General features: G+C 39.9%; 1 protein-coding gene across 2 annotated transcripts; it reads left to right on the plus strand.

The window, feature by feature from the left end:
- Positions 1 to 23138, plus strand: LOC307123101 (uncharacterized protein). Of its 2 annotated transcripts, XM_079811492.1 has the most exons (13): positions 1 to 80; positions 253 to 597; positions 683 to 769; positions 1117 to 1188; positions 1508 to 1612; positions 1710 to 1744; positions 1826 to 2200; positions 3425 to 3472; positions 13378 to 13431; positions 13604 to 13923; positions 21941 to 22129; positions 22289 to 22609; positions 22803 to 23138. In XM_079811492.1, the coding sequence occupies exons 1-10, from the start codon at positions 41 to 43 to the stop codon at positions 13634 to 13636; spliced, it is 1194 nt and encodes a 397-aa protein (XP_079667618.1). In that variant the 5' UTR covers positions 1 to 40; the 3' UTR covers positions 13637 to 13923; positions 21941 to 22129; positions 22289 to 22609; positions 22803 to 23138. The 2 variants fall into 2 exon arrangements, with proteins under 2 accessions (XP_079667618.1, XP_079667617.1); XM_079811491.1 differs by lacking the exons at positions 13378 to 13431; positions 13604 to 13923.
- The last annotated feature ends 1164 nt before the right edge of the window (positions 23139 to 24302 follow it).

A 24302-nucleotide genomic window follows, 5' to 3' on the forward strand; every position in this document is an offset into this window, starting at 1 on the left:
ACACAGAATTTGGTGTTTTATTTAAGCGAAACACTTCATCATGTGGGATGTCCTGCTGCTCTTTTCCAGCATCTGTACAGGTGAGTTTGAGACTCTGAGCTCTTTTACACTGAGTTTGACATGTTCTCTTGTTTTTCCTCTGTTATCACATGATCATCAGACTCATATGGATGATATCTGTAAGTTATTCTGGTCTGCTTATGACTCTTGCTCACACAGAACAGCTCTATATAATGATATTTGTGTTTTCAGCAGTCTCAGCTGTTGTTGTTGGTGATCCAGAGACAGTTATAGGACACAGAGGAGAGAGAGTTGACATCAGATGCTCATATGAATCTGGATATGAATCAAATTCAAAGTATTTTTGTAAAGGGCATTGTTTGTCAAATAAAAACATCATGGTTAAATCAGGATCTCCAGCTAAAGACGAGAGATTCTCTCTGACTGACGACACGACGGCCAGAGTTTTCACCGTCACCATCACTGATCTGAGAACAGAGGATGAAGGCAAATACTGGTGTGCTGTGGAGAGGACTTATAAGACTGATGGGGCTATAACTGATGTCTATTCAAAGATTTTGTTGAAGGTTAAACAGGGTGAGTCGTTCATTTTGATATCTGTAATTATGTCCCTTAGAGTGAATGATCAATTCATTATTTGATATTTCCTGTGACCCTTCAGAAAACAAGACCAGTGAGTTTTCAACCATCAGCCCTTCTTCAAAAACACTGTCGTCTTTCAGTACAACAGAACTGAATCCACAGTCAGGTCAGTTCTGTCTGTCGCTCTATGACTCTTATTTATTAAATATTGTGCATCTAAATGTGCTTGAATACATTTATATATGAGATTAAAGCTCTGTGTTGAACACTGAAGTCCTCAGATGTTTGCTCCCTGTTATTAAAACTGTACAAGTAGTTTGGGATAAGAAAGTGTCTTTAGAATGAACATTAAAATGTAAGTAATCAGTGTTATGAATAAAAAAGACAGCTTCTGTTCATATTCACATGATGTGAATAGTTTGTGTGTGTGACTTTAGAGCCGTGTTTATGTGTGTTCATGTTCTGACTGCATGAGCGGCACATTCACACGTCACTGGTGTTTCTCTCCATCAGTGACTCATCAAATAGAAACTGAACCAACAACAAGAACAACAACAGTAGTTGAACTCTATCAGCCAAACACTAGTAAGCACACAAACTACACTACCCATAATGCAATGGCCCCAGCTTTGATCACGTAGCATAAGCTCATTCTGGAGAAAGGAAATTGGTGTGGTTAACTTGCTTTGACATCAACCATAAAGAGAAGCGTTTCCTTCTGAAGAGTTGAGGTTTACCGTTGCGGTTTCACTTCAGTTACACAATATAATTACAATATAAGCTATTACAATACGCTATAGTACTATAATAAAAATGATTTGTAACAATGATAAGAATGTTATTGTTCATTTGACAGTATAATCAGAATCAGCAGTGTATTTTATGCAATATAATGTTGGTACAGACCTGGCTTCTGTTGCTGGTGGTCTGGGTTTGGTTCTGCTGGTTCTGACTCTGTGTCCTGGAACGTTCCTCATCCTGAAAAAGAGGAAGAGGAAAAGTGGGACAGGTACAGTTTGTGACCAGTGTTGTTGTTGTTATTATTATTATTATTAAGTTCTGTTTTAGAGTGGGAATTGATTTGGTATTTCTCTGTTTTCATTCAGCTTTATTTCAGCAAAGTGTGCATCAAAATACAGAGGTGTGTGTTCAATTATTGTTTACTGATTTTAGGATTATTTATATCAACTATTAAATTATTGATGTATTTGTTGTTTTTCAGACTGACTGCATGTATGAAGAGATTCCAAACACAGACGCCGCCGCGGTAACGTCTTCATCCAATCAGACGCCTGCATCTTCATCCAATCAGACGCCTGTATCTTCGTCCAATCAGACGCCTGCATCACACCTCAACACCCGCCCAAAAGTCTCTATTGTTTACGCCACAGTAACCAATCAGCAGCCGAATTCAAACCCTGGTCACACCCACTTAACCAATCAGGTGACAGATACAGACTGTGATTATTATGCCAATATAAAGTCGCCTGAAGCAACAGAGGACAGCAGGACAGAACTGATCTACACAACAGCAACACATCCACAAAACATCGCAACAGACGAGGGTCCGATATATTCAGTGATCAATGAGAATATGGTAAAATAAAATTATTCAATATTTTTACACTTTTCTGTACAAAACAGTTTTATAAGGTTTACAGTCAGGTAGGGCTTACTAAGAAGATAAGCTAAAAATATTTTTAAAAAAATTGTGTGAATTAATGTTTTTTTTGTTTTGTTTTGTAATTAGTGCACCAGGGGCCGTGTTCGCAAAACATCTTAAAGCTAAAAGTAGCTCCTAACTTGCAGATTTAGGAGAAACTCAAAAAAAAATATGGGTTTGTCAGTCCTAATTTTAGGACTCTAAGAGTATTTCACAAAGCATGTTAGTGCTAAAACCAGCTCTTAAATCTGTGAAATGTTAGGATTATCCCAAGCGATTCAAAGTTTACTTGAGGATGTCAGTGGCTCAGTTTGATTCTTCGCTAGTTGTTGTCATACAGTGCTTTGTGCTGTGAGATGAAGTGGATTAACTAGTCAGACGCCAGTCCCGATTTTGGCATTTGCTTGTACAGTGGCTCTGAATGGACAAAACGCTTGCTACAAATGCGAAAAAGGCAGTGTGTAAACAGAACTTGTTTGACACAACGTGAGGTTGTATTGAGGTTATTTCTGATTTGGCTTCTAACTGTTTAATTATGTAATTGGCATGATATACTTTTACCTGATAAATACAATTATTTATTCTGGATTCTTCTGAAATCATTATGAGTGGAGTATGTTATTTCCGCAAATCTGCATCAGGATAGGTCAAACTAAAGGCCCAATGAAAGGAGCATACGGCACATCATGTGGGATTTTTTTATTTCTGAATATCACTGACCAGGGCGTGCAATATTGGGTCCATAATGAACAAATAATTGAAAGTATGGGATACCCTGTATAATCAAATATCAAAATTAATACATTAAATATAAAAAAGTCAAGGGTCAAGAGCCCAACTAAAGCACCATTGTGATTTTTCTCCTTTGGTGATTCTGCTTGTTATCAAAAGGTGTTCATCACTAATGGCCAGTCATCATTCAGTTAATCAGTTAATTATCTCATTACTTTAACACTGCTTCAGTGTTACTTTAACACTCTTATTTAAACACTCTATTCCTTTAACACTCTTGAGTGTGGTCTCACATATACTCCCAGGATATTTAATTTAACACAGGAGTTTTTGCTGTGTATATTTTTCAAAATTTATGATTAGCTGTAGAGATTTTAAGTAAGTCTAACTAATTACGTTTTACTGTACTGTTGATCTGTTGCTCAGGTCTGCTGGCGTCCTCCATTAGTGTTTAATCCAGTGATTTATGAACGGGTGAGTCTGATTTTTTATTTTTCAGTTTCCTGCATGAACAGATTTCTTGAAACACAATCTGAGCAGTATTTATTGCTCGACTCTGATGATGCTGAAACAGGATTTTCAGTACTTTGTATTTTGAATCTCCTGCAGCTGGTTTATGAATGATCATATTCATGTGTTAAACCATGTGAGCCTGAAAAACAGATTTCTCCTCTTATTGAGATTTGTGAGGGGTCTGTTAACTAACCAACTGAGGACAAGGACACAGAAACAACTGGTTTACAGCTGTGTTTCCTCAACCAACACCACAACACAAATGAGATCCTTTCAATATAATATAGTATAACATAATATAATATATATTTATAAGCATATTAAGAACCATATAAATGTAATAATTGCATTAATTTCTGAAGCTGAATCTTCATGTGATACTTATATTTGCAGTTTAATAGACTAATTTAACTATGTTTTTTTCTGGATTGCAAGTGAAGCATATATCATTATTAGGGGTCAAAGCACAAAGTGGGCGCTACAGCTGGCAAAAGTACGAAATGGCTCATAACTCCTAAAGCGTTAGGCGTGGGCTCAAGTGTCTTATATCGTTGGAATCGGATTGGCTCGTCACAATGGGAAAAATGTTGGGTATTTTGGCTTTTTCCAAAAACCTACTTTTGCGAACTAGTCCTAGGTTTTTGGCCTGACCAGAACCAGACCAGCGCAGCAAGATTCTCTGGAGTCTGAATGTCAAATTTTTTTTTTAAAAAAGTGTAATTTTGGGTTCACGGTCCCTAAGGGCCCCCAAATGTTCGTTAACTTAATTAGCCATAACTCGTCCACGGAAACAAGATATTTTCACCAAACTCAGCACGCTTATGTAAGAGCTCATTCTGTGGATGCGTGATAAAGGACGCAGCGGCTGGCCACTTGGTGGCGCTACAACAGTTAAAAAGGTGTCAAAATGATGTATTTATATGGAAAATCCAATCATATGGCTGAAAGCGTCCCTCTTCCTGCCTGATTTGCATACAACTTCACCAAATCGGGTGTGCACATGCATCACATGATCCTAAAGAAGCTTGCAAACTTTTATGGACTTTGGGCCATTAATGGGGGTTTAACTCTTATAAAGGTGAAAAAATGCTCTATATTGTCCTATGCAAAATGACAATTAAATGACTGAAAAATGGTCTGCTCTGGGCAAAACTTCACCAAATTAGCTGAGCATGTGCGCTATATTATTCTAAAGAAGCGTGCGGAGATTGAGCCACCAGGATAGGTATTACAGTTTAAAAGGTTAAAAGAAAACCACCACATTTCCATGATAAATGAGCTGAAAATGCAAAAATCAACCTTTTTACGCGCCGATGTACATGTCAAAACGCTTGATAATGTTTTTGTAACCAACAGCTAAAAAGTCAAGTTCTCAGACACTATAGTTTATTTTTTATAGGCTTTTAGGCCCTTTTTATGCCCTTCTTATTAGGGGTTCAAGCCCAAAGGACTGAAACCCTATTGTAATTGCTAAATTTCCCTTAAAGGGGTGGTAAACCACGATTTCACTATTCTAACTTTAGCTAGCGTGTAATGTTGCTGCTTGAGCATAAACAACATCTGCAAAGTTACAACGTTCAAAGTTTAAAGCAAAGGGAGATATTTGCTTTTAAAGAAATCAGTTTCTAAGGACTACAGCAAACGGCCAGTAGGCGACTACACACATTCCTCCAGGGCTTGCTGACATCACCAGGCTCAATATTTACATAAACCCCTCCTCCGAGAATATTAAATAAGGGAGGGTGAGGCCATCTTGTATCGCGGCGCTGTTGTGGTATAAGTTAGTTAGGCTGGAGTGTTGTTGCCGCGATAACGAGGAAACGCTGTTACTTCCATCCGGATTGCAGGTCTGGGGTACTTGCTCTGTTCAGCCTTCCTTGGGACGGGGGTGCGTTGCAGAGCGTTTAACACACAGCATGTTATATGCACGTGTGTTTGAGTCAGCGGGGAATCAGGCGCGCAGGGCTCCTGCAGCACATAGGAAAACATCCACCGTCTTCGCGATTTCAATGCCGGATTTGCACAACGTCAGCTGCGTGAAAAAAACACTGCCGGTGCGTGGATGCACGACGCGCGCGCTGCACATTTCACGGAGGACAACACAAACTTCCACAAACTTCGCGAGTTCAATACAGGATATGCACAACGGCTTGTCCTGAAAGCTGGATTTACAAACAGAAGCTGTTTACGGGCCACAACCTGTAAGTCTGATTTATTTTTCATCGATGTGTTTTCCTGTAATAGGTTGTAGCAAGGAAGTAAACAGATGACAACACTGTTCTGCAAACCAGTCTGTTAAATGCTCATTCATACTTAACGTTATCCGACGAACACCTAACGTTACAAACACTAACGTTAAAATCTCAACAGCGAACCTGACATTAGTGTAAATTATTCTTTGATTAGAGCTTTTATGTATTGTTTATCTTCAGGCTTGCTAAACATGTTTCTGTGTGTGATTTGGCTACTATAGCAAAGCCAGTGCTTAGTGTTCGTTTTGGGTTAGTTCTTGCGACAGATATTTGGCTATAATCGTTCTAAAAATACAAAAGTTAAAGTGCCATTCAGTAGCGATCATTATAGATCCGCAGTCTTTACACTTGACGACTGAACAGGTTCTGCTCGATCATCTTCACTCAAATGTTCTCATATGGTTTTATTGACGCCGACCAAAGCACAGCCTCCAGGTATGGGGCGTGACGTTTCCCCGTGCACTGCGGTTAGCGAATCACAACACACTGGGCCAGCTAACCAATCAGAGCCCACTGCGTATTTTTGAGGGACTGGCTTCATACAACCCGGAAAGCATCAGACCGTTTTACAAGGAGGGACAGAGCAGTGTAGAATAAAGGTCAAATATATGAAAAATAAGGCAATTTTTTTTTAAACGAAGCATGAACACATGTCACAGTGCACCCCACAAACACAGTCAAGCCTTCAAAAGAATGTGTTTTACCACCCCTTTAATGCATCATTCTCCATCTAAAACTGATCAGGCAGACCAAACCGTAAGTCGTTGAGACTTGAAACTTTCAGGGCTGGGAGTACTCACAATGACTTCCAGCGTCACCGAGGCACACCCCGATCGGCCTGACGGGGGCGCTACAGCGGGCAAAAGTACGAAATGGCTTATAACTTCTGAGCCGTTAGGCATGGCTCAAGTGTCTTTTATTGTTGGAATCCTTGGCTCAACTCGGATTGGCGTTCGGTACGGCATTAATCGGTTTTGCATTTAATTAATAATTTTTCTACACATTCTATCATTTGCCTCCATCACAATATACTGAACAACGCGACATACATTCACATCACACTTTAGTGGTAGAGTTATACTCACGGAACACTATAATTATTCACAATCACGAAAGTTCATTATTTGCATGCGTTTTAAAGCCTTGCCGGTTAAACATTTCATTCGTGTGCTTATGTACGGTTTTATGTACGGTTTTAACATGCGCTTTTCCGAGCGCGCACACTAAGCTCTTGTCAAACACGTGATTATAGTCTTACTGCGCTAATACTGTCACACACAAGGTTAACATAAACACAGTCGGTTATGTCTAAAGTGAAAGTAAAATCGGCGTGTGTCTGTATATTAGATGCATGCAGGTCTTAAATTGACAGCAGCGTAGCCTAGTGAAAACGCTGTCCTTAAAGAGACAGTTCACCTCTAAAAATGATGTCATTATTTACTCACTCTGTTTTTCCAAACCTGTATTCATTTCTTCTGTTGAACCCAGACAGTTGAATACCAGACAGTTGATGGTACCCATTAACTTCCATATTATTATTTCCTACAATGGGGACCAGCAACTGTGTGGTTTCCAACATTCTTCAAAATATATGTTATGTTCAACAGAAGAAAGGACTTTATTCGGTGTAAATCAACTTGAGAGCGAGTAATCGATGACAGAATTTTCATTTTTGAGTGAACTATCCCTTTAATGGTTAATAAAACAACAAAAGACAAAGAGAAAATCACTCACTGCTCTTGACTGAAAAACTTGAATACAGTAGCTTTAATAAGAATGAATGTATATTTTATAGAGTATTGCAATAAAAAATAGTATTTTTTCTCCTTACCCTCTTGCTGTTCCTGTGGCCTAATAGTCGAGTCCCAAAATAGATAAATAGCCCTGGATAAGATGCTGTAGGCATTTTTGAGGAAAAGTACTTGTGTGTTGTTTCTATATGATTTTTAGGTGCTGAATCCATTTCAGCCATATAACTAGTTGTAAACATCACTGTTTTGGCATAAACAATAAAAACAAAATGGCTGCCAAAAAAAAAAAAAAAGTTTTTATGCATTTATTGCAGTTTAAACATTAGAACTAAACTGTGCATTCTCAGAATATTTAACCATGTAACAATAAAAAAACAACATTAACGTGAAAGGGACAATTTATAATGTTTAAATGGCTGCTGGAACTCTGACATTTCAACAAAATCAAGCAACAATACTGTGATCACAGATATTCCAAAAGTTATTTGTTCATACAAGTATCATTGGACTTTCTGCATTTACAAGATGCAGTGCATGGATTAGGCTTGCAGCCGCATCGGCTGTCTTGCACCCAGTGGTGCAGGCACAGGTGATTAACTCCTCACAGGCATCTGGAACTGGGAGAAGTGACATGAGTTGAGGAATAAGGGAATTCCCCTCTGTCTTCCATCCCATGGTTTCAGGGGGGGCAGAACTGACTGTTGCAGGTGGGCCTGCCGCCAGACCAAAGCCTGGAAGTGAGAGCGCTGAATGTGGAAGTAGAGAGCGTCTCTGGTTGGGGGCAGTCTTTCTATTGTCATGCCCTTGACAAACATGCTTGCTCGAACTTCATTGATGTTATCAGCATCCTTTACACCATAGAGTTTGCAGAAAAACTGTTCTGCATTCTGAATGGTGTGGTCACTCACTTCAGGACCCTCGCCAAGCCCCGTTAGTAGATGTGAATACTCTGAAAACTTCCCAGCATGTCTTCTTTGAATGTCCTGCAATGTATGAATTTGAGTCACTCCCAGTGAGAGCATGGAAACCAGGAAGTAGCTCGAGGACCTGTGGCTCCATCTGCAGTTGTTCCACTACAGCATGAACTGGGATGTACTTTCTCTCCTTTGCTGTACTTGTCTTCATCCAGATCTTTTGGCATGGCATCATGTGGAAGTGGGCAATCAGCAGTAAGATGTCGGTGTCTCTTGCAGAAACAACAATTTTTGATGCTTTGCTTCTGATGCAGTGAAGGATAATTCTTGTGTCTGCTTCTTCATGTTTAGCTTCCAAACTGTCAGTGTTAAGGGTTGTATTAGATGCTTCAACCCTCCCTTCATCGCTGAAGCCACCTGCAGCAACTATAATCTTGGTGTCTGGTGCTCTCACAATCAGCTGTTGTGATAGAAATCGAGCAAGGTCTGCCTTGTTGTCCTTGTGAGCGATAAAGTTCTCCCATTTTGTGGGAAGAGGTAAATCTCTGCCCTCAACTAGTCTTCTGATTGCCACCAAGCCTCTTCCACGCCTTTTACGTGTTCCTCTCTTGATTGAGTGTGTGTGGTAGCGATTAAACAGAACATCAATTCGCTGGTCTCACAGAATTCCGTGAAATGAACACGGGTCCATTAACTCAAAATCCGTGTCAGTTTCACGGAATCGCCGAAAATTCCGTGATGGGTCCACGGAAGTGATTCCTATGCAAGTCAATGACAGTAAAAAAGTAGACATGATTTTATGAATATTTATAGGCTACTTTTATATTTTGGAGCAACTAACTCCACTACTACCCTAAACCTACCCACTCTCAACAATATAAAACTCTTAACAGGCAAATACAAGTACAGCCACAGGTATTTATTGCAAAAACTGACCAAAACTGTATAAAAGTATTAACTCATGTTGCATTCCAAGTCTTCTGAAGTCATACGATATCTTCATATAAAAGAACAGAGTTGATCTTAATGTTTTAATCGCTAAAATGATGATCCCGCCGCTCCGTGAACACACTCATTCATATCTCATTCAAATAATACACACTACTCTTTAGCGTGACGCAATCTGTCACTAGACACACGAGAGCCAATGGCATTTTACAATCAAAGCCGACGTAATGACGCGATTGGTCACGAGACATACGACAGCCAATGCTGTCAAAGCTGACGTAACGTTTCTTCCGGCGGTAAAATTTTAAATGTATTTTTGATATTTGGCGGATGGACTCGACGCTGCTGATTGCTTTTGGGGATTTTCTTCACACAAATTAATCGTTTGGCCTCGGAACACTTGGAATATGTGTACTTTTTGAATAAATTGTACCTGCATTCGTATCTGCCTGTTATATCCTGTTTTTTTAACAAATGAGTAGGTAGGTTGGGTAGGTTTAGGGAAGGGATTGGGTTACGTGTTCAAAACGTGTCTAAATACTGTAAAAAAATGAAAATATTTGTAAATAAAATTATGCTGGCTGATTAAATCGAGAATCACACTCCATGTCATAATGGCAAAAATCATAGTTTCATGATGATAACCAACATGCCCAACGCGTCTACTGTCATTGACTTACATAGGCATCACTTCCGAATTTTTGGCGATTCCGTGACACTGCCACGGATTTTGAATTAAGGAGCCCGTGTTCATTTCACGGAATTCTGTGAGATCAAGTTGATTCGCTGGAACTGTGCTCCACTTCGGAGAACAGTTTCCACAAAGATGTCTGCCAGGTCTCCAAAAGTCTTTGCTTCTTGTGGCTTCCCAATAGCAATGACCAAAGCTTGACCATCAACGATAAGCATTGATTCGTCTTGTAGGTCTGTGGCACCAAGGTGGTTGGGACATGGAATGTCAACAGTCAAGACCTTAACAAGTATCGCCTTTGAACCTGAACGAAGCTGCCCATTATCTTCTGCCAAGGACAGAGGTACAATGAAATATTCATGCATCATAATGCTTTTGAGGTTGACTGGGCGTCCTGCCTCATATGCAGCAATGAGGCGCTGTAGAATGTTTCTGTCTGCCTTGACAGTTTTTGCCTTCCCAGTGATTGGGTCTGACTGTTGAACTTCAAACAGGGAAGCAAAAGTCAAATACTTGTTCTTGTTCAGTTTGTCCCTGAAAGTGACTCTTCTCCCCTCAGATGGCAACAGCCTCTCCTCTACAAATGTATCCAGTTGACTTTGCCCTTTCTGTGAGATGGGTTCGGGATCGGAAGTTGAAAGACAGAGCCCATCTGCCAAGAGCTGAAGATGTCTTTGTGATACCAACAATTCCTCCTCCCTTTTTTCCAATACAGCCTAGCCACTCCTGACTATGATCGGGATCCACTTGGTTGAAGCGATGTAAAGAGCGCTTGACTACAAAGTTTCCAGCCTCAAACTCCTTCTTCACAGTCTGTGGAAGTTGGTGCATCTCGTTCAGGTAGATGGTCCCCCACCAAGCATAGTTGATGTGGTTATACCGCATGAAATAGGGCAACATTTGCTGGAATGCACAAAGGTGCAGGTCCAGTGGTGGTTCTAGGGGGAGGCCAGAGCCACCGTGTCAACAAGCTTGGCCCCCCTAAATTTGGAATCATATCGCACCAAACAATTTTCTGAAACTGGTTGCAATGTGCAGTTTTTGCTGTGGCGGTATGTGATGAAAAGAGTACTTTATTGTGTCATAACCAATAACCAATGCAGAGAAGCAATGAGGAGGATGAGGCATCATCTTGACAGATGAGACATTCTTCTAAATTTGGGGACTGGTGAATCCGCTTGAGACTGCAAACAGCTTCCATGATCAGGCGAATCAGAAATGCAAACTGGAAGAAATTATACGTCTTATTTATAATGCTAAAGAGACTTCACTGACATATCCAAACGCTGTTGTCCCTGTTTTGGTGGCACTGCATCAAATTTGTTACAAAAAGGGCTAGGCATTTGATCCCTGCATAATGCTCATGGCACTATTTAACTTGAAGTACAACCAAAAACACTGTTGTTGTTTTTTTATGCAGTGGTCAATTGAGATTTTGTGTTATTTTGCTTCCTTAACTTGTATTCCTTCAGATCAGTGTAAAGAAAATACACAACAATACATAGCACAACTGTTAATTTCATTACACTTTGTCTGTTCGAGTCTGTGGATTTCAATTCCGATTTAAAAGTTTAGATTATGCAAATTAGCACATATTTAAACAGATAATGCCTCATTTGCATATGTAAACATGACATTTCAGAAAACTTGTAATACAACATTTTTTGGTCTCTATGTAAGTGACAAACTAGAAAAGTTGTATGGTGATATATATAACCTAAAAATGTTACCCTATCCACCTGTAGTGTTTCGGCTGTGAATAATGCACCTATTGTTTCGATTACAATTACAAGAAAATGGGACCCTTATTTCAATGTTATACGGTGGATCTTTATTCAGGAGACATTGAACTTTCTAAAAATGTGGTATAACAACTTTTCCTCAAAAATGCCTTCCGGGTTACACAATCTTGAAGATTCGGACCTGACTATAAAAATAGAATAGTAAAAAACTGATGTGACAAGCCATCAGAACCGAACCGAAAACCATGGTTAAAAACGAGGTATGTATTGAACCGTGGACTAACTGTATTGTTGCATCCCTAGTAACTAAGGTACTTTTTTGTGATTAATTGTGTTTTTGTGATGTGTGTAATTTGTATTGTGTATACGTGCCTTTAAATGTTGAATTTGTGATCAACCATAAATGAAAAATACTGTACAAATATAGTAAAATCTACATTTATTTATTTATTTCCAAAGTGTTCTTTACTGTTATCAGTATTATATAGAGTGTATAATATTACTAACCAGAAAAGTTAACAACAAGTAAAAAAAAACGCCGCGATTGTCACCGTGAAGAAGTTCAGGTGCAAAAGGCAGTAGCTTTGCCAAGATAATGCATAAAACACTACACAGCTCCTTTTTGGTGATTATTGATGTCTGAGCTGGAGATAAACATGTTTAGTGGACAATGAAGAATTACAGGTTTGCTATAATCAATAATACTAAATGATCATGTATGAAATGATTAGATTCTGGATGACATCAGTGAAATATGAAATATGATGATAATATCTTTATCGTCAAGTAAGACAATATCATCTGATCACATTTTCTCTTGCAGTTCTTGCCATAACACACACAGTTACAGCAGCCAGAGAAAAACTAATGTTAAAAAGTCAAGAGTCAAACTACCCAACTAAAATAAAATTGAAATTGACTTCAAACTAACAATTTTTTTCAATAAAATGTCAACATCTAAACCTCTGTTAATTCTCAATAAGAGCTTCTGTAGACGTCTGACAGAAATACAGTCAGTCTGGTTAGTAATGTGTGAAGCTGGTAATGCTGTTTGGGGAGTTGTTTAATCCTCCTCTGCTCATACATTTCACCCTTTTTTTACAGTGCGGTGCTTATTCCAACCAAAATTGTGTCTGACGTTGGAGCTTGACGTCAAACAAACGTTGGGTTTAGACGCCAACTCGACTTTCATTTTCAATCAAAATAAGACGTCTGACTGACGTTGGATTAGTTGTAGTCATCATCACCTGTAGAGGGTGCAGTCTGAAACTGAGACTAGTTACAAAACCTAAAATATACACATTGTGACCTTATCTTAGTCTTGATTTTGATTTAAACATTTTTTAAATATATTATGAAACTAAGTAGCCTACTGTTTTGATCAGTATGCGAAGCATGTGCTGTTTGTTAGACTAAATGTGCTTTTTTAAGATGTCCCGTGGTGGATGTGGTAAGAGAGACAGACGGGGAAGGAAATTGTCAATTCAGTTGCTGACACACATTGTTCACTCAGTACGGAAGAGAACGAGCGTAACGTCTGTCACACAGAATTTGGTGTTTTATTTAAGCGAAACACTTCATCATGTGGGACGTCCTGCTGCTCTTTTCCAGCATCTGTACAGGTGAGTTTGAGACTCTGAGCTCTTTTACACTGAGTTTGACATGTTCTCTTGTTTTTCCTCTGTTATCACATGATCATCAGACTCATATGGATGATATCTGTAAGTTATTCTGGTCTGCTTATGACTCTTGCTCACACAGAACAGCTCTATATAATGATATTTGTGTTTTCAGCTGTTGTTGTTGGTGCTCCAGAGACAGTTATAGGACTCAGAGGAGAGAGAGTTGACATCAGATGCTCATATGAATCTGGATATGAATCAAATTCAAAGTATTTTTGTAAAGGCAAGTGTTCAGTGTTAAATTAAATCATCATGGTTAAATCAGGATCTCCAGCTGAATACGAGAGATTCTCTCTGACTAACGACACGACGGCCAGAGTTTTCACCGTCACCATAACTGATCTGAGAACAGAGGATGAAGGCCTTTAATTCTGCCTTTATGTTTGCCTTTGCTTGATGTTTATTCAGAGATTGTGTTGCTGGTTAAACAGGGTAAGTGATTGTATTTATTAGAAGTGTAGCTGTAGTAGAAATTAATTACAGGCCAATTGGTCATCAAATAAAATAAGTTTACAATATTTCTTCAAAGCAGCTTCACAGTAATAAACAGGAAAACAATAGTTTCAGTGTTGCAAAGTTAATCAATTATACAATTACCTAATTTTCAGCTATTAGGCAGATCTACAGAAGACATTAGAACATATTAATGTTTATTTAATTTAAGTTGAATTCAGTGTCAGTGTTTTAGAAACACTCCCAGCAGGCACAGTATGTCAGTAAGACGTTGGACTCCAACGTCAGTCATACGTCATATTTTGGTTCAAAATGAAAGTCGTGTTGACGTATAAACCCAATGTTTGTTTGACATCAACGTCAGACATGGGGTAATGTTTATTCCAACAAAAATTCAACTCCTTCCCAACGTTGGAGCTTGACGTCAAACAAATGTTGGATTTAGACGTCAAACCAATTTTCATTTTCAACCAAAACCCAACCTCTGACTGACTACATCCTGTGCCTGCTGGGATCCGCGCTTGGATCCGCACCAAAACAATCGGCCAGATGGCAAACGAACTCTGGGACAGTTTGCTTGAGGTGTGAAAGCAATCCAACCAAACGGACTAACAAACCAAATGGTATTATAATTCATAATGGGAAATGTGCTATACAAAGCAGTTAGTGTCTGATTCTGTGAGTGAGCACATTAGTTATCACAGCTGAAAACCAAAAGAGCTCCTCTTCATCTTAAAATGTTGTGTAATTGCACTTCTCCATGCAAGAATGCTGTCCCGATGAAGCCTTGATTCCTGCTCTAGCTGCGTTAGTTATAATGCAGCTACATTTGTATAGTGTTTGCGTGTGTCTTGTTAACCTCTAGACGGCACTGGGAGATCCAGAGAGAGCGTGTTTGAATTTGCTGCAGTATTAATATTTACATTTACATTTATGCATTTGGCAGACGCTTTTATCCAAAGTGACTTACAGTGTCCTTATTACAGGGAAAATCCCCCTGGAGTAAAGTGCCTTGTTCAAGGACACACTGGTGGTGACCGCTGGGATCGAACCAGCAACCTTCTGCGTATCAGTTACATGGTTTAACCCATTGGACCACCATCTCAATATATATGAATGCATTATATAACTTAACAATGGAATAATGGCTACATTAGTATAGTATTTGCGTGTATCAATTAAAGCCACAAAAAGCTCTTGGTGCTAACTTGTCAATCATCTTGATGGATGATGCAGAGGAAACTCTGACCAATAAGAGGACAGTTGTACTTGCATGTGACTTGCGTGAACACATTTTGGTACAGTTTGAAAGGTTGCCTTGTGAAAACGAACCTAACCAAACCAAGAAGAAAATGCAAAAGTGTTAAAAAATAAGTTCCTGTATCTGAACAGACGATCTATAGGTGTGAAAACAACCTAAATTGTTTTTTTTTCCTGTTATTCATCAGATAAGACGCCACTGAGGTTTCAACCATCAGCCCCTTTTCAAACACATCATCATATTTGTCTGCTGCTCTTTATGACTCCTATTTCTTGAATATTTGCGTGTGTTGCATCTATATATCAGTGTAAAGGACATTACATTTGTTACAGGTCACGTCTCACATTTAGGGTCTGTCATCTACATTCCTGCAGATAAACCAGATGATCCAGTGATCTACTCCACTGCAGATAAACCAGATGATCTGATGATCTACTCCACTGCAGATAAACCAGATGATTTGATGATCTACTCCACTGCAGATAAACCAGATGATCCAAATGATCTACTCCACTGCAGATAAACCAGATGATCCAGAGATCTACTCCACTGCAGATAAACCAGGTGATCCAATGATCTACCCCACTGCAGATAAAACAGATGATCCAATGATCTACTCCACTGCAGATAAACCAGATGATCTGATGATCTACTCCACTGCAGATAAACCAGATGATTTGATGATCTACTCCACTGCAGATAAACCAGATGATCTGATGATCTACTCCACTGCAGATAAACCAGATGATCTGATGATCTACTCCACTGCAGATAAACCAGATGATCCAGTGATCTACTCCACTGCAGATAAACCAGATGATTTGATGATCTACTCCACTGCAGATAAACCAGATGATCCAGTGATCTACTCCACTGCAGATAAACCAGATGATCAAGTGATCTACTCCACTGCAGATTAACCAGATGATCTGATGGTCTACTCCACTGCAGATAAACCAGATGATCCAGTGATCTACTCCACTGCAGATTAACCAGATGATCCAGTGATCTATTCCACTGCAGATACGCCAGATGATCCAGTGATCTACTCCACTGCAGATAAACCAGATGATCCAATGATCTACTCCACTGCAGATAAACCAGATGATCTGATGGTCTACTCCACTGCAGATAAACCAGATGATCCAGTGATCTACTCCACTGCAGATTAACCAGATGATCCAGTGATCTACTCCACCCAGACTAACCAGATGATCCAGTGATCTACTCCACTGCATATAAACCAGATGATCCAATGATCTACTCCACTGCAGATAAACCAGATGATCTGATGGTCTACTCCACTGCATATAAACCAGATGATCCAGTGATCTACTCCACTGCAGATTAACCAGATGATCCAGTGATCTACTCCACTGCAGATAAGCCAGATGATCCAGTGATCTACTCCACTGCAGATAAACCTGATGATCCAGTGATCTACTCCACTGCAGATAAACCAGATGATCCAGTGATCTACTCCACTGCAGATTAACCAGATGATCCAGTGATCTACTCCACTGCAGATAAACCTGATGATCCAGTGATCTACTCCACTGCAGATTAACCAGATGATCCAGTGATCTACTCCACTGCAGATAAGCCAGATGCTCTGATGATCTACTCCACTGCAGATAAACCAGATGATTTGATGATCTACTCCACTGCAGATAAACCAGATGATCTGATGATCTACTCCACTGCAGATAAACCAGATGATCTGATGATCTACTCCACTGCAGATAAACCAGATGATCCAGTGATCTACTCCACTGCAGATAAACCAGATGATTTGATGATCTACTCCACTGCAGATAAACCAGATGATCCAGTGATCTACTCCACTGCAGATAAACCAGATGATCAAGTGATCTACTCCACTGCAGATTAACCAGATGATCCAGTGATCTATTCCACTGCAGATACGCCAGATGATCCAGTGATCTACTCCACTGCAGATAAACCAGATGATCCAGTGATCTACTCCACTGCAGATAAACCAGATGATCTGATGGTCTACTCCACTGCAGATAAACCAGATGATCCAATGATCTACTCCACTGCAGATAAACCAGATGATCTGATGGTCTACTCCACTGCAGATAAACCAGATGATCCAGTGATCTACTCCACTGCAGATAAACCAGATGATCCAGTGATCTACTCCACTGCAGATAAACCAGATGATCTGATGGTCTACTCCACTGCATATAAACCAGATGATCCAGTGATCTACTCCACTGCAGATTAACCAGATGATCCAGTGATCTACTCCACTGCAGATTAACCAGATGATCCAGTGATCTACTCCACTGCAGATAAGCCAGATGATCCAGTGATCTACTCCACTGCAGATAAACCTGATGATCCAGTGATCTACTCCACTGCAGATAAACCTGATGATCCAGTGATTTACTCCACTGCAGATTAACCAGATGATCCAGTGATCTACTCCACTGCAGATAAGCCAGATGCTCTGATGGTCTACTCCACTGCAGATAAACCAGATGATCTGATGGTCTACTTCACTGCATATAAACCTGATGATCCAGTGATCTACTCCACTGCAGATAAACCAGATGCTCTGATGGTCTACTCCACTGCAGATAAACCAGATGATCTGATGATCTACTCCACTTCAGATAAACCAGATGATCCAGTGATCTACTCCACTCCAGATAAACCAGATGATCTGATGGTCTGCTCCACTGCAGATAAACCAGATGACCCTTCTGAGAGGGAGTCAGGACGACTGGATCCCTGAATCCGGTTTGAGAGATAAGAGGTCAGTGGTCAGTTAGGGGTTAGTAACATGTTTGTGTGTGCATGAGTATGTGTGTGTGTTTGTTTGGTTTATATGAATATTGTATGATAATAAACATTTAAATAATCTTCCTCATCAGTATCATCTCCTCAGCAACCCAGATAGTATAGAAGAACTCGATGTTGCAACAGAAACTATTGACTCTCTCTTTTCCACTGCAGATAAACCAGATGATCCAGTGATCTACTCCACTGCAGATTAACCAGATGATCCAGTGATCTATTCCACTGCAGATACGCCAGATGATCCAGTGATCTACTCCACTGCAGATAAACCAGATGATCCAATGATCTACTCCACTGCAGATAAACCAGATGATCTGATGGTCTACTCCACTGCAGATAAACCAGATGATCCAGTGATCTACTCCACTGCAGATTAACCAGATGATCCAGTGATCTACTCCACCCAGACTAACCAGATGATCCAGTGATCTACTCCACTGCATATAAACCAGATGATCCAATGATCTACTCCACTGCAGATAAACCAGATGATCTGATGGTCTACTCCACTGCATATAAACCAGATGATCCAGTGATCTACTCCACTGCAGATTAACCAGATGATCCAGTGATCTACTCCACTGCAGATAAGCCAGATGATCCAGTGATCTACTCCACTGCAGATAAACCTGATGATCCAGTGATCTACTCCACTGCAGATAAACCAGATGATCCAGTGATCTACTCCACTGCAGATTAACCAGATGATCCAGTGATCTACTCCACTGCAGATAAGCCAGATGATCCAGTGATCTACTCCACTGCAGATAAACCTGATGATCCAGTGATCTACTCCACTGCAGATTAACCAGATGATCCAGTGATCTACTCCACTGCAGATAAGCCAGATGCTCTGATGATCTACTCCACTGCAGATAAACCAGATGATTTGATGATCTACTCCACTGCAGATAAACCAGATGATCTGATGATCTACTCCACTGCAGATAAACCAGATGATCTGATGATCTACTCCACTGCAGATAAACCAGATGATCCAGTGATCTACTCCACTGCAGATAAACCAGATGATTTGATGATCTACTCCACTGCAGATAAACCAGATGATCCAGTGATCTACTCCACTGCAGATAAACCAGATGATCAAGTGATCTACTCCACTGCAGATTAACCAGATGATCCAGTGATCTATTCCACTGCAGATACGCCAGATGATCCAGTGATCTACTCCACTGCAGATAAACCAGATGATCCAGTGATCTACTCCACTGCAGATAAACCAGATGATCTGATGGTCTACTCCACTGCAGATAAACCAGATGATCCAATGATCTACTCCACTGCAGATAAACCAGATGATCTGATGGTCTACTCCACTGCAGATAAACCAGATGATCCAGTGATCTACTCCACTGCAGATAAACCAGATGATCCAGTGATCTACTCCACTGCAGATAAACCAGATGATCTGATGGTCTACTCCACTGCATATAAACCAGATGATCCAGTGATCTACTCCACTGCAGATTAACCAGATGATCCAGTGATCTACTCCACTGCAGATTAACCAGATGATCCAGTGATCTACTCCACTGCAGATAAGCCAGATGATCCAGTGATCTACTCCACTGCAGATAAACCTGATGATCCAGTGATCTACTCCACTGCAGATAAACCTGATGATCCAGTGATTTACTCCACTGCAGATTAACCAGATGATCCAGTGATCTACTCCACTGCAGATAAGCCAGATGCTCTGATGGTCTACTCCACTGCAGATAAACCAGATGATCTGATGGTCTACTTCACTGCATATAAACCTGATGATCCAGTGATCTACTCCACTGCAGATAAACCAGATGCTCTGATGGTCTACTCCACTGCAGATAAACCAGATGATCTGATGATCTACTCCACTTCAGATAAACCAGATGATCCAGTGATCTACTCCACTCCAGATAAACCAGATGATCTGATGGTCTGCTCCACTGCAGATAAACCAGATGACCCTTCTGAGAGGGAGTCAGGACGACTGGATCCCTGAATCCGGTTTGAGAGATAAGAGGTCAGTGGTCAGTTAGGGGTTAGTAACATGTTTGTGTGTGCATGAGTATGTGTGTGTGTTTGTTTGGTTTATATGAATATTGTATGATAATAAACATTTAAATAATCTTCCTCATCAGTATCATCTCCTCAGCAACCCAGATAGTATAGAAGAACTCGATGTTGCAACAGAAACTATTGACTCTCTCTTTTCCAGTCCTTTAGACACAGTTGCTCCTCTGCGCTTAAAGAAGAGAAAATAGTCCAACGCCGTGGTACAATGAGCACACCCGGGCCCTTAAAACAGCAGCCAGAAAAATGGAGCGCAGCTGGAAGAAAACAAAACTAGAGGTATTTCGTAATTCGTGAAACACTGTCACTGTATGATAATTGAAATGAACTGATGACATCAGCGTTTTCTCCAGAATGGCTATACAGCTGAATAAAATTATGCTGCATTATTTTCCTGTTTAACACTGTAAAGCTGCTTTGAAACAATCTACATAAAAGCGCAATATAAATAAAGTTGACTTGACTTGACTTGAATTTATAAAGGAGGAGTTAGTTATAATTAGTAGTAGTTTGGGGTTGTTTAATTTTTGGGATTGGTTGAAACCATTTGTGATTGATATTTTTCAAAATAAAACCTTTTCTAATGCACATATCACTTGTTTTCCTTATTCCACCGATGTAGAAACCTTGGAGTTTTTGTACCCTCAAAACACATTGTTGCCCTGAGGCAACAAACCAATATATTTGCAAAAATAGTTTAGGAGGCAGCAAGCATGGCAATCGCGGCACACACAACGACTCAGCAAAAAGGTGCTTTTCAGAACAACGTGCGGGCCGCACTAACACTAAATTTTGATGTCAAGTAGGGGGCCACAAAATAATCCCGCGGGGAGACCCCTGCTTTAGAACATTATCATCAGGTGTTACCACAAATGGTCAATCATCACTTAATTAATCTCTTAATTATCTCATTCACTTTAACACTGATTCAGTGTTACTTTAACCCTCTGTAGAGTGGGACCATATGTGCTCTGAGCAGTGATGATTTAATTCTGGGGATTTTGCTGTGTAGGCAATGTGATAGTGATGACAGTGTAGAAGGAAGTGTTCTTCAATCTCCACCTCTCTCTGAATCTCACGTAGTCTCTTCTCTCGTGGCTGCCATCTCTGTCTGTGCCGTCCTCTATCTACAGCCAGCAGTGATCACTCAGTCTGTATTAGCTAGTGTCTTTCTTACTTTAAAAGCTTTTAAACAGCTCAGGTATTCTGCTGGTTTGTTATCTCTTCTTTTGCAATTGAGGCATCTTTCCAATAGGCAATGTAATTTTTTGTGTGTGATTTGTATGTTTTGGTTGGGCCAGATTATGCTGTCAGCAGCACCTCCTGTGCTGGTATGAGCTCGGCTCACTGCATTTCAGGTGCTTATAGAATTTCAGAGCTCTTTATTGGATACTGATTAATAGAGGGTATTGTCCTAATTCAGTTCACAAGTTGTTTGCTTTTAGGGTGCTTTTGCAAATTTTGCTTTTTTTATCCAGGTTTAAATTAGAATTGTTTGAAATATTGAATTGTATCATGTAGAAAACTCCCTTTTCTTTTCATTCACAGCAAGATTGAAGTTTCCTGTTGAACATATTTTTAGTTACAGATAGGTGTTGTCATGGGTGTGTGTTGGAGGATTTGGTTTCCTGCTCTGAAGGTGTATTTATTTATTTTATATTATTATAACTAATTATTAAAAATCCAACTTCCCCAACCCCTCAAAGGATTCTCCCCAAAGCTATAAACACAAACGCACTCTCTCTCTCTCTCTCTCTCTCTCTCTCTCTCTCTCTCTCTCTCTCTCTCTCTCTCTCTCTCTCTATCTCTCTCTCTCTCTCTCTCTCTCAGAGGAAGTGGGCATCTCTGTCACATTCAGCACTTCATGTTAAACATGTAACCAGGAAAGAAACACTCAAAGCTCATCTGAACACACATCGAGAGCTTCAGAAGAACTGAATCTACTGACAACAGAGAAGATCATTTAATAAGAGAGAAGAATGAAGATCATCTGGACTTTCACTCTGCTGATGATTCCTGGTAAGAATCTGAACTCAGAGTAAATCACTAACAACAGCATAGATTTGATGAGGAGAGTCTTTCACTTCAGTTCATGTTGTTCAATTGGTTTTTAAAAGCAATTTGAAAGTTCATCTCCATTAATATTAGTGTTTTTATGAAGATGCTGGTTTGTTGTAGGTGTCGTGAGCTTCAGTGTGATGGGATATTCAGGAGGCGGAGTCACAATCACATGCAGATATAACAAAATATATAAGACGAATGCAAAGAATTTTTGTAGACAAGTTCCCTTGTTCATATGCTTTGACCTCATCAAGACTAATGAGAAAAATAAATGGGTTGACTCTGGAAGATTCTCTCTGTATGACAACACAAGTTCAGCAGTCTTCACTTTGACCATCAGAGATCTGAGTCAAGAGGATTCTGACACGTACTACTGTGGGACTGATATCTTTATCGGTGAAGATTTATACATTGAAGTGAATCTGGAGGTTATAACAGGTGAGTAACTGAGAGCCTCAAACCCATGACGATCTCCACAACATCACGATACTCTGACTGTAATTACTGCTGTTCACACGTCTAACGAATGTGTGAATTACATCAGTAACACATATCTTTTCCATTATAAACATGATGTCAAGTTCTGTATGAAAAAAGCATATTTTAGAAATTCATAGTTTCATTGTTTTAGGTCCAGAATTAACATCACCATCATCTCCACCACCATCTTCATCATCTGTCTCATCAGTTGAAACTCCACAGCAAAGAATGTGTGTTGAAAACAAGAGATCAGTACCAAATGAGACACGCACTGCTTACACAGATAATATTTAGCATGCATGTACAATGACTGCAATGTCAGTTTCCTCCAGATGAGGCCATTTCTGTGTGTTTTATGCAGTCAATTTTAGCTTGCTTAAGTTGCTCAATTGGGGATTTAAAGCATTAGACATTAACGCATGATTTTCTGTATAGCTGCTTTGAAATTTTGCATGTCAAAAGTGATATAAAATAAAACCGGACTCTGAACAAATCTTTCTTATATTGTCATCTCTGTCTTCAGACAGGAGCATCTTCAACCTGAGGTAAAACTTTCATTTTCTGATTTGGTGAATGTATATTTTATGTCATTTTATATTTTAGGTCATTAGCATCCTCAAACACAATTGCAAAATACTGTTTTCAAGCAAGTTAAGAGGAGGCTCAATGAAAATTCGGCAGCAGGAAGTTGCTGCTACTAAAACTGGATGTTGGCTGCCATTTACAACCAGAAGTAGGAGGTAGCAAGGCAAATAATGACAAGACAGTGATCGTATGAATAATACTCATAATTGTATTTTTGATTTTAAAAGATTAAATTAATTTAGTATATACTTTTTACACACTAAATGTATGTATATCATGAATTATTGCATATTATTGTATTAATAACCAGGTTTAGAAGTGTCACAATTCACCAGTGTGAGTGCCCGTGGTTACCACCAGAGGGCACTCCACCCTGGACTGTCACTCCATCAAGGACTACATCTCCCATAATCCTTTGCCAGGACTCATCAGCACTCATTGATTACATCCACCTGCACCTCATTACCTTGTTAGCTTACACTATATAATCCTGGTCATGTCTTTCATTCATTGCGAAGTCTTGTTTGTTGTAAACTGCATTTCTGAGCCTTTTCCCTGGTTTCATGCCTCTGGTTTAGGATTTCTTGCCTGTTCCGTGGATTATCCGTTTGCCTGTCTCTCCTGTCTTGTTTGTCTGATTAGACTGATTACCTGTTATGACCTCTTGCCTGTGTGTTGACTACGAGTGTGAATTACCCTTTAATAAAGCTGCGTTTGGATCCTCAACTAGTTAAGTCTCGGAGCAGTACGTTACAGAAGACTTCGCCTAACACGGATCCAGTAGTATGTCTTGTCCGTCTACGCCAAGGAACTCTCCCACTCGAGGACCACATCAGAGACTTTCTGAATATCGCAAACATCACCAACCTCCCGGACTTTATGTTGATTTATTTTTTTTTGCCATGGACTCAACAAACAGTTAAGGGGGGGCTGCTATGTCACAATTCACTAGTGTGAGTGCCTGTGGTTACTACCAGAGGGCACTCCACCCTAGACTGTCACTCCATCAAGGACTACATCTCCCATAATCCCTTGCCTGGTGTAGGAAAGTCTTTCCCTTTAATTG

Source organism: Gobio gobio (assembly GCF_949357685.1).
Source record: "Gobio gobio genome assembly, chromosome: 3".
NCBI lineage: Eukaryota > Metazoa > Chordata > Actinopteri > Cypriniformes > Gobionidae > Gobio > Gobio gobio.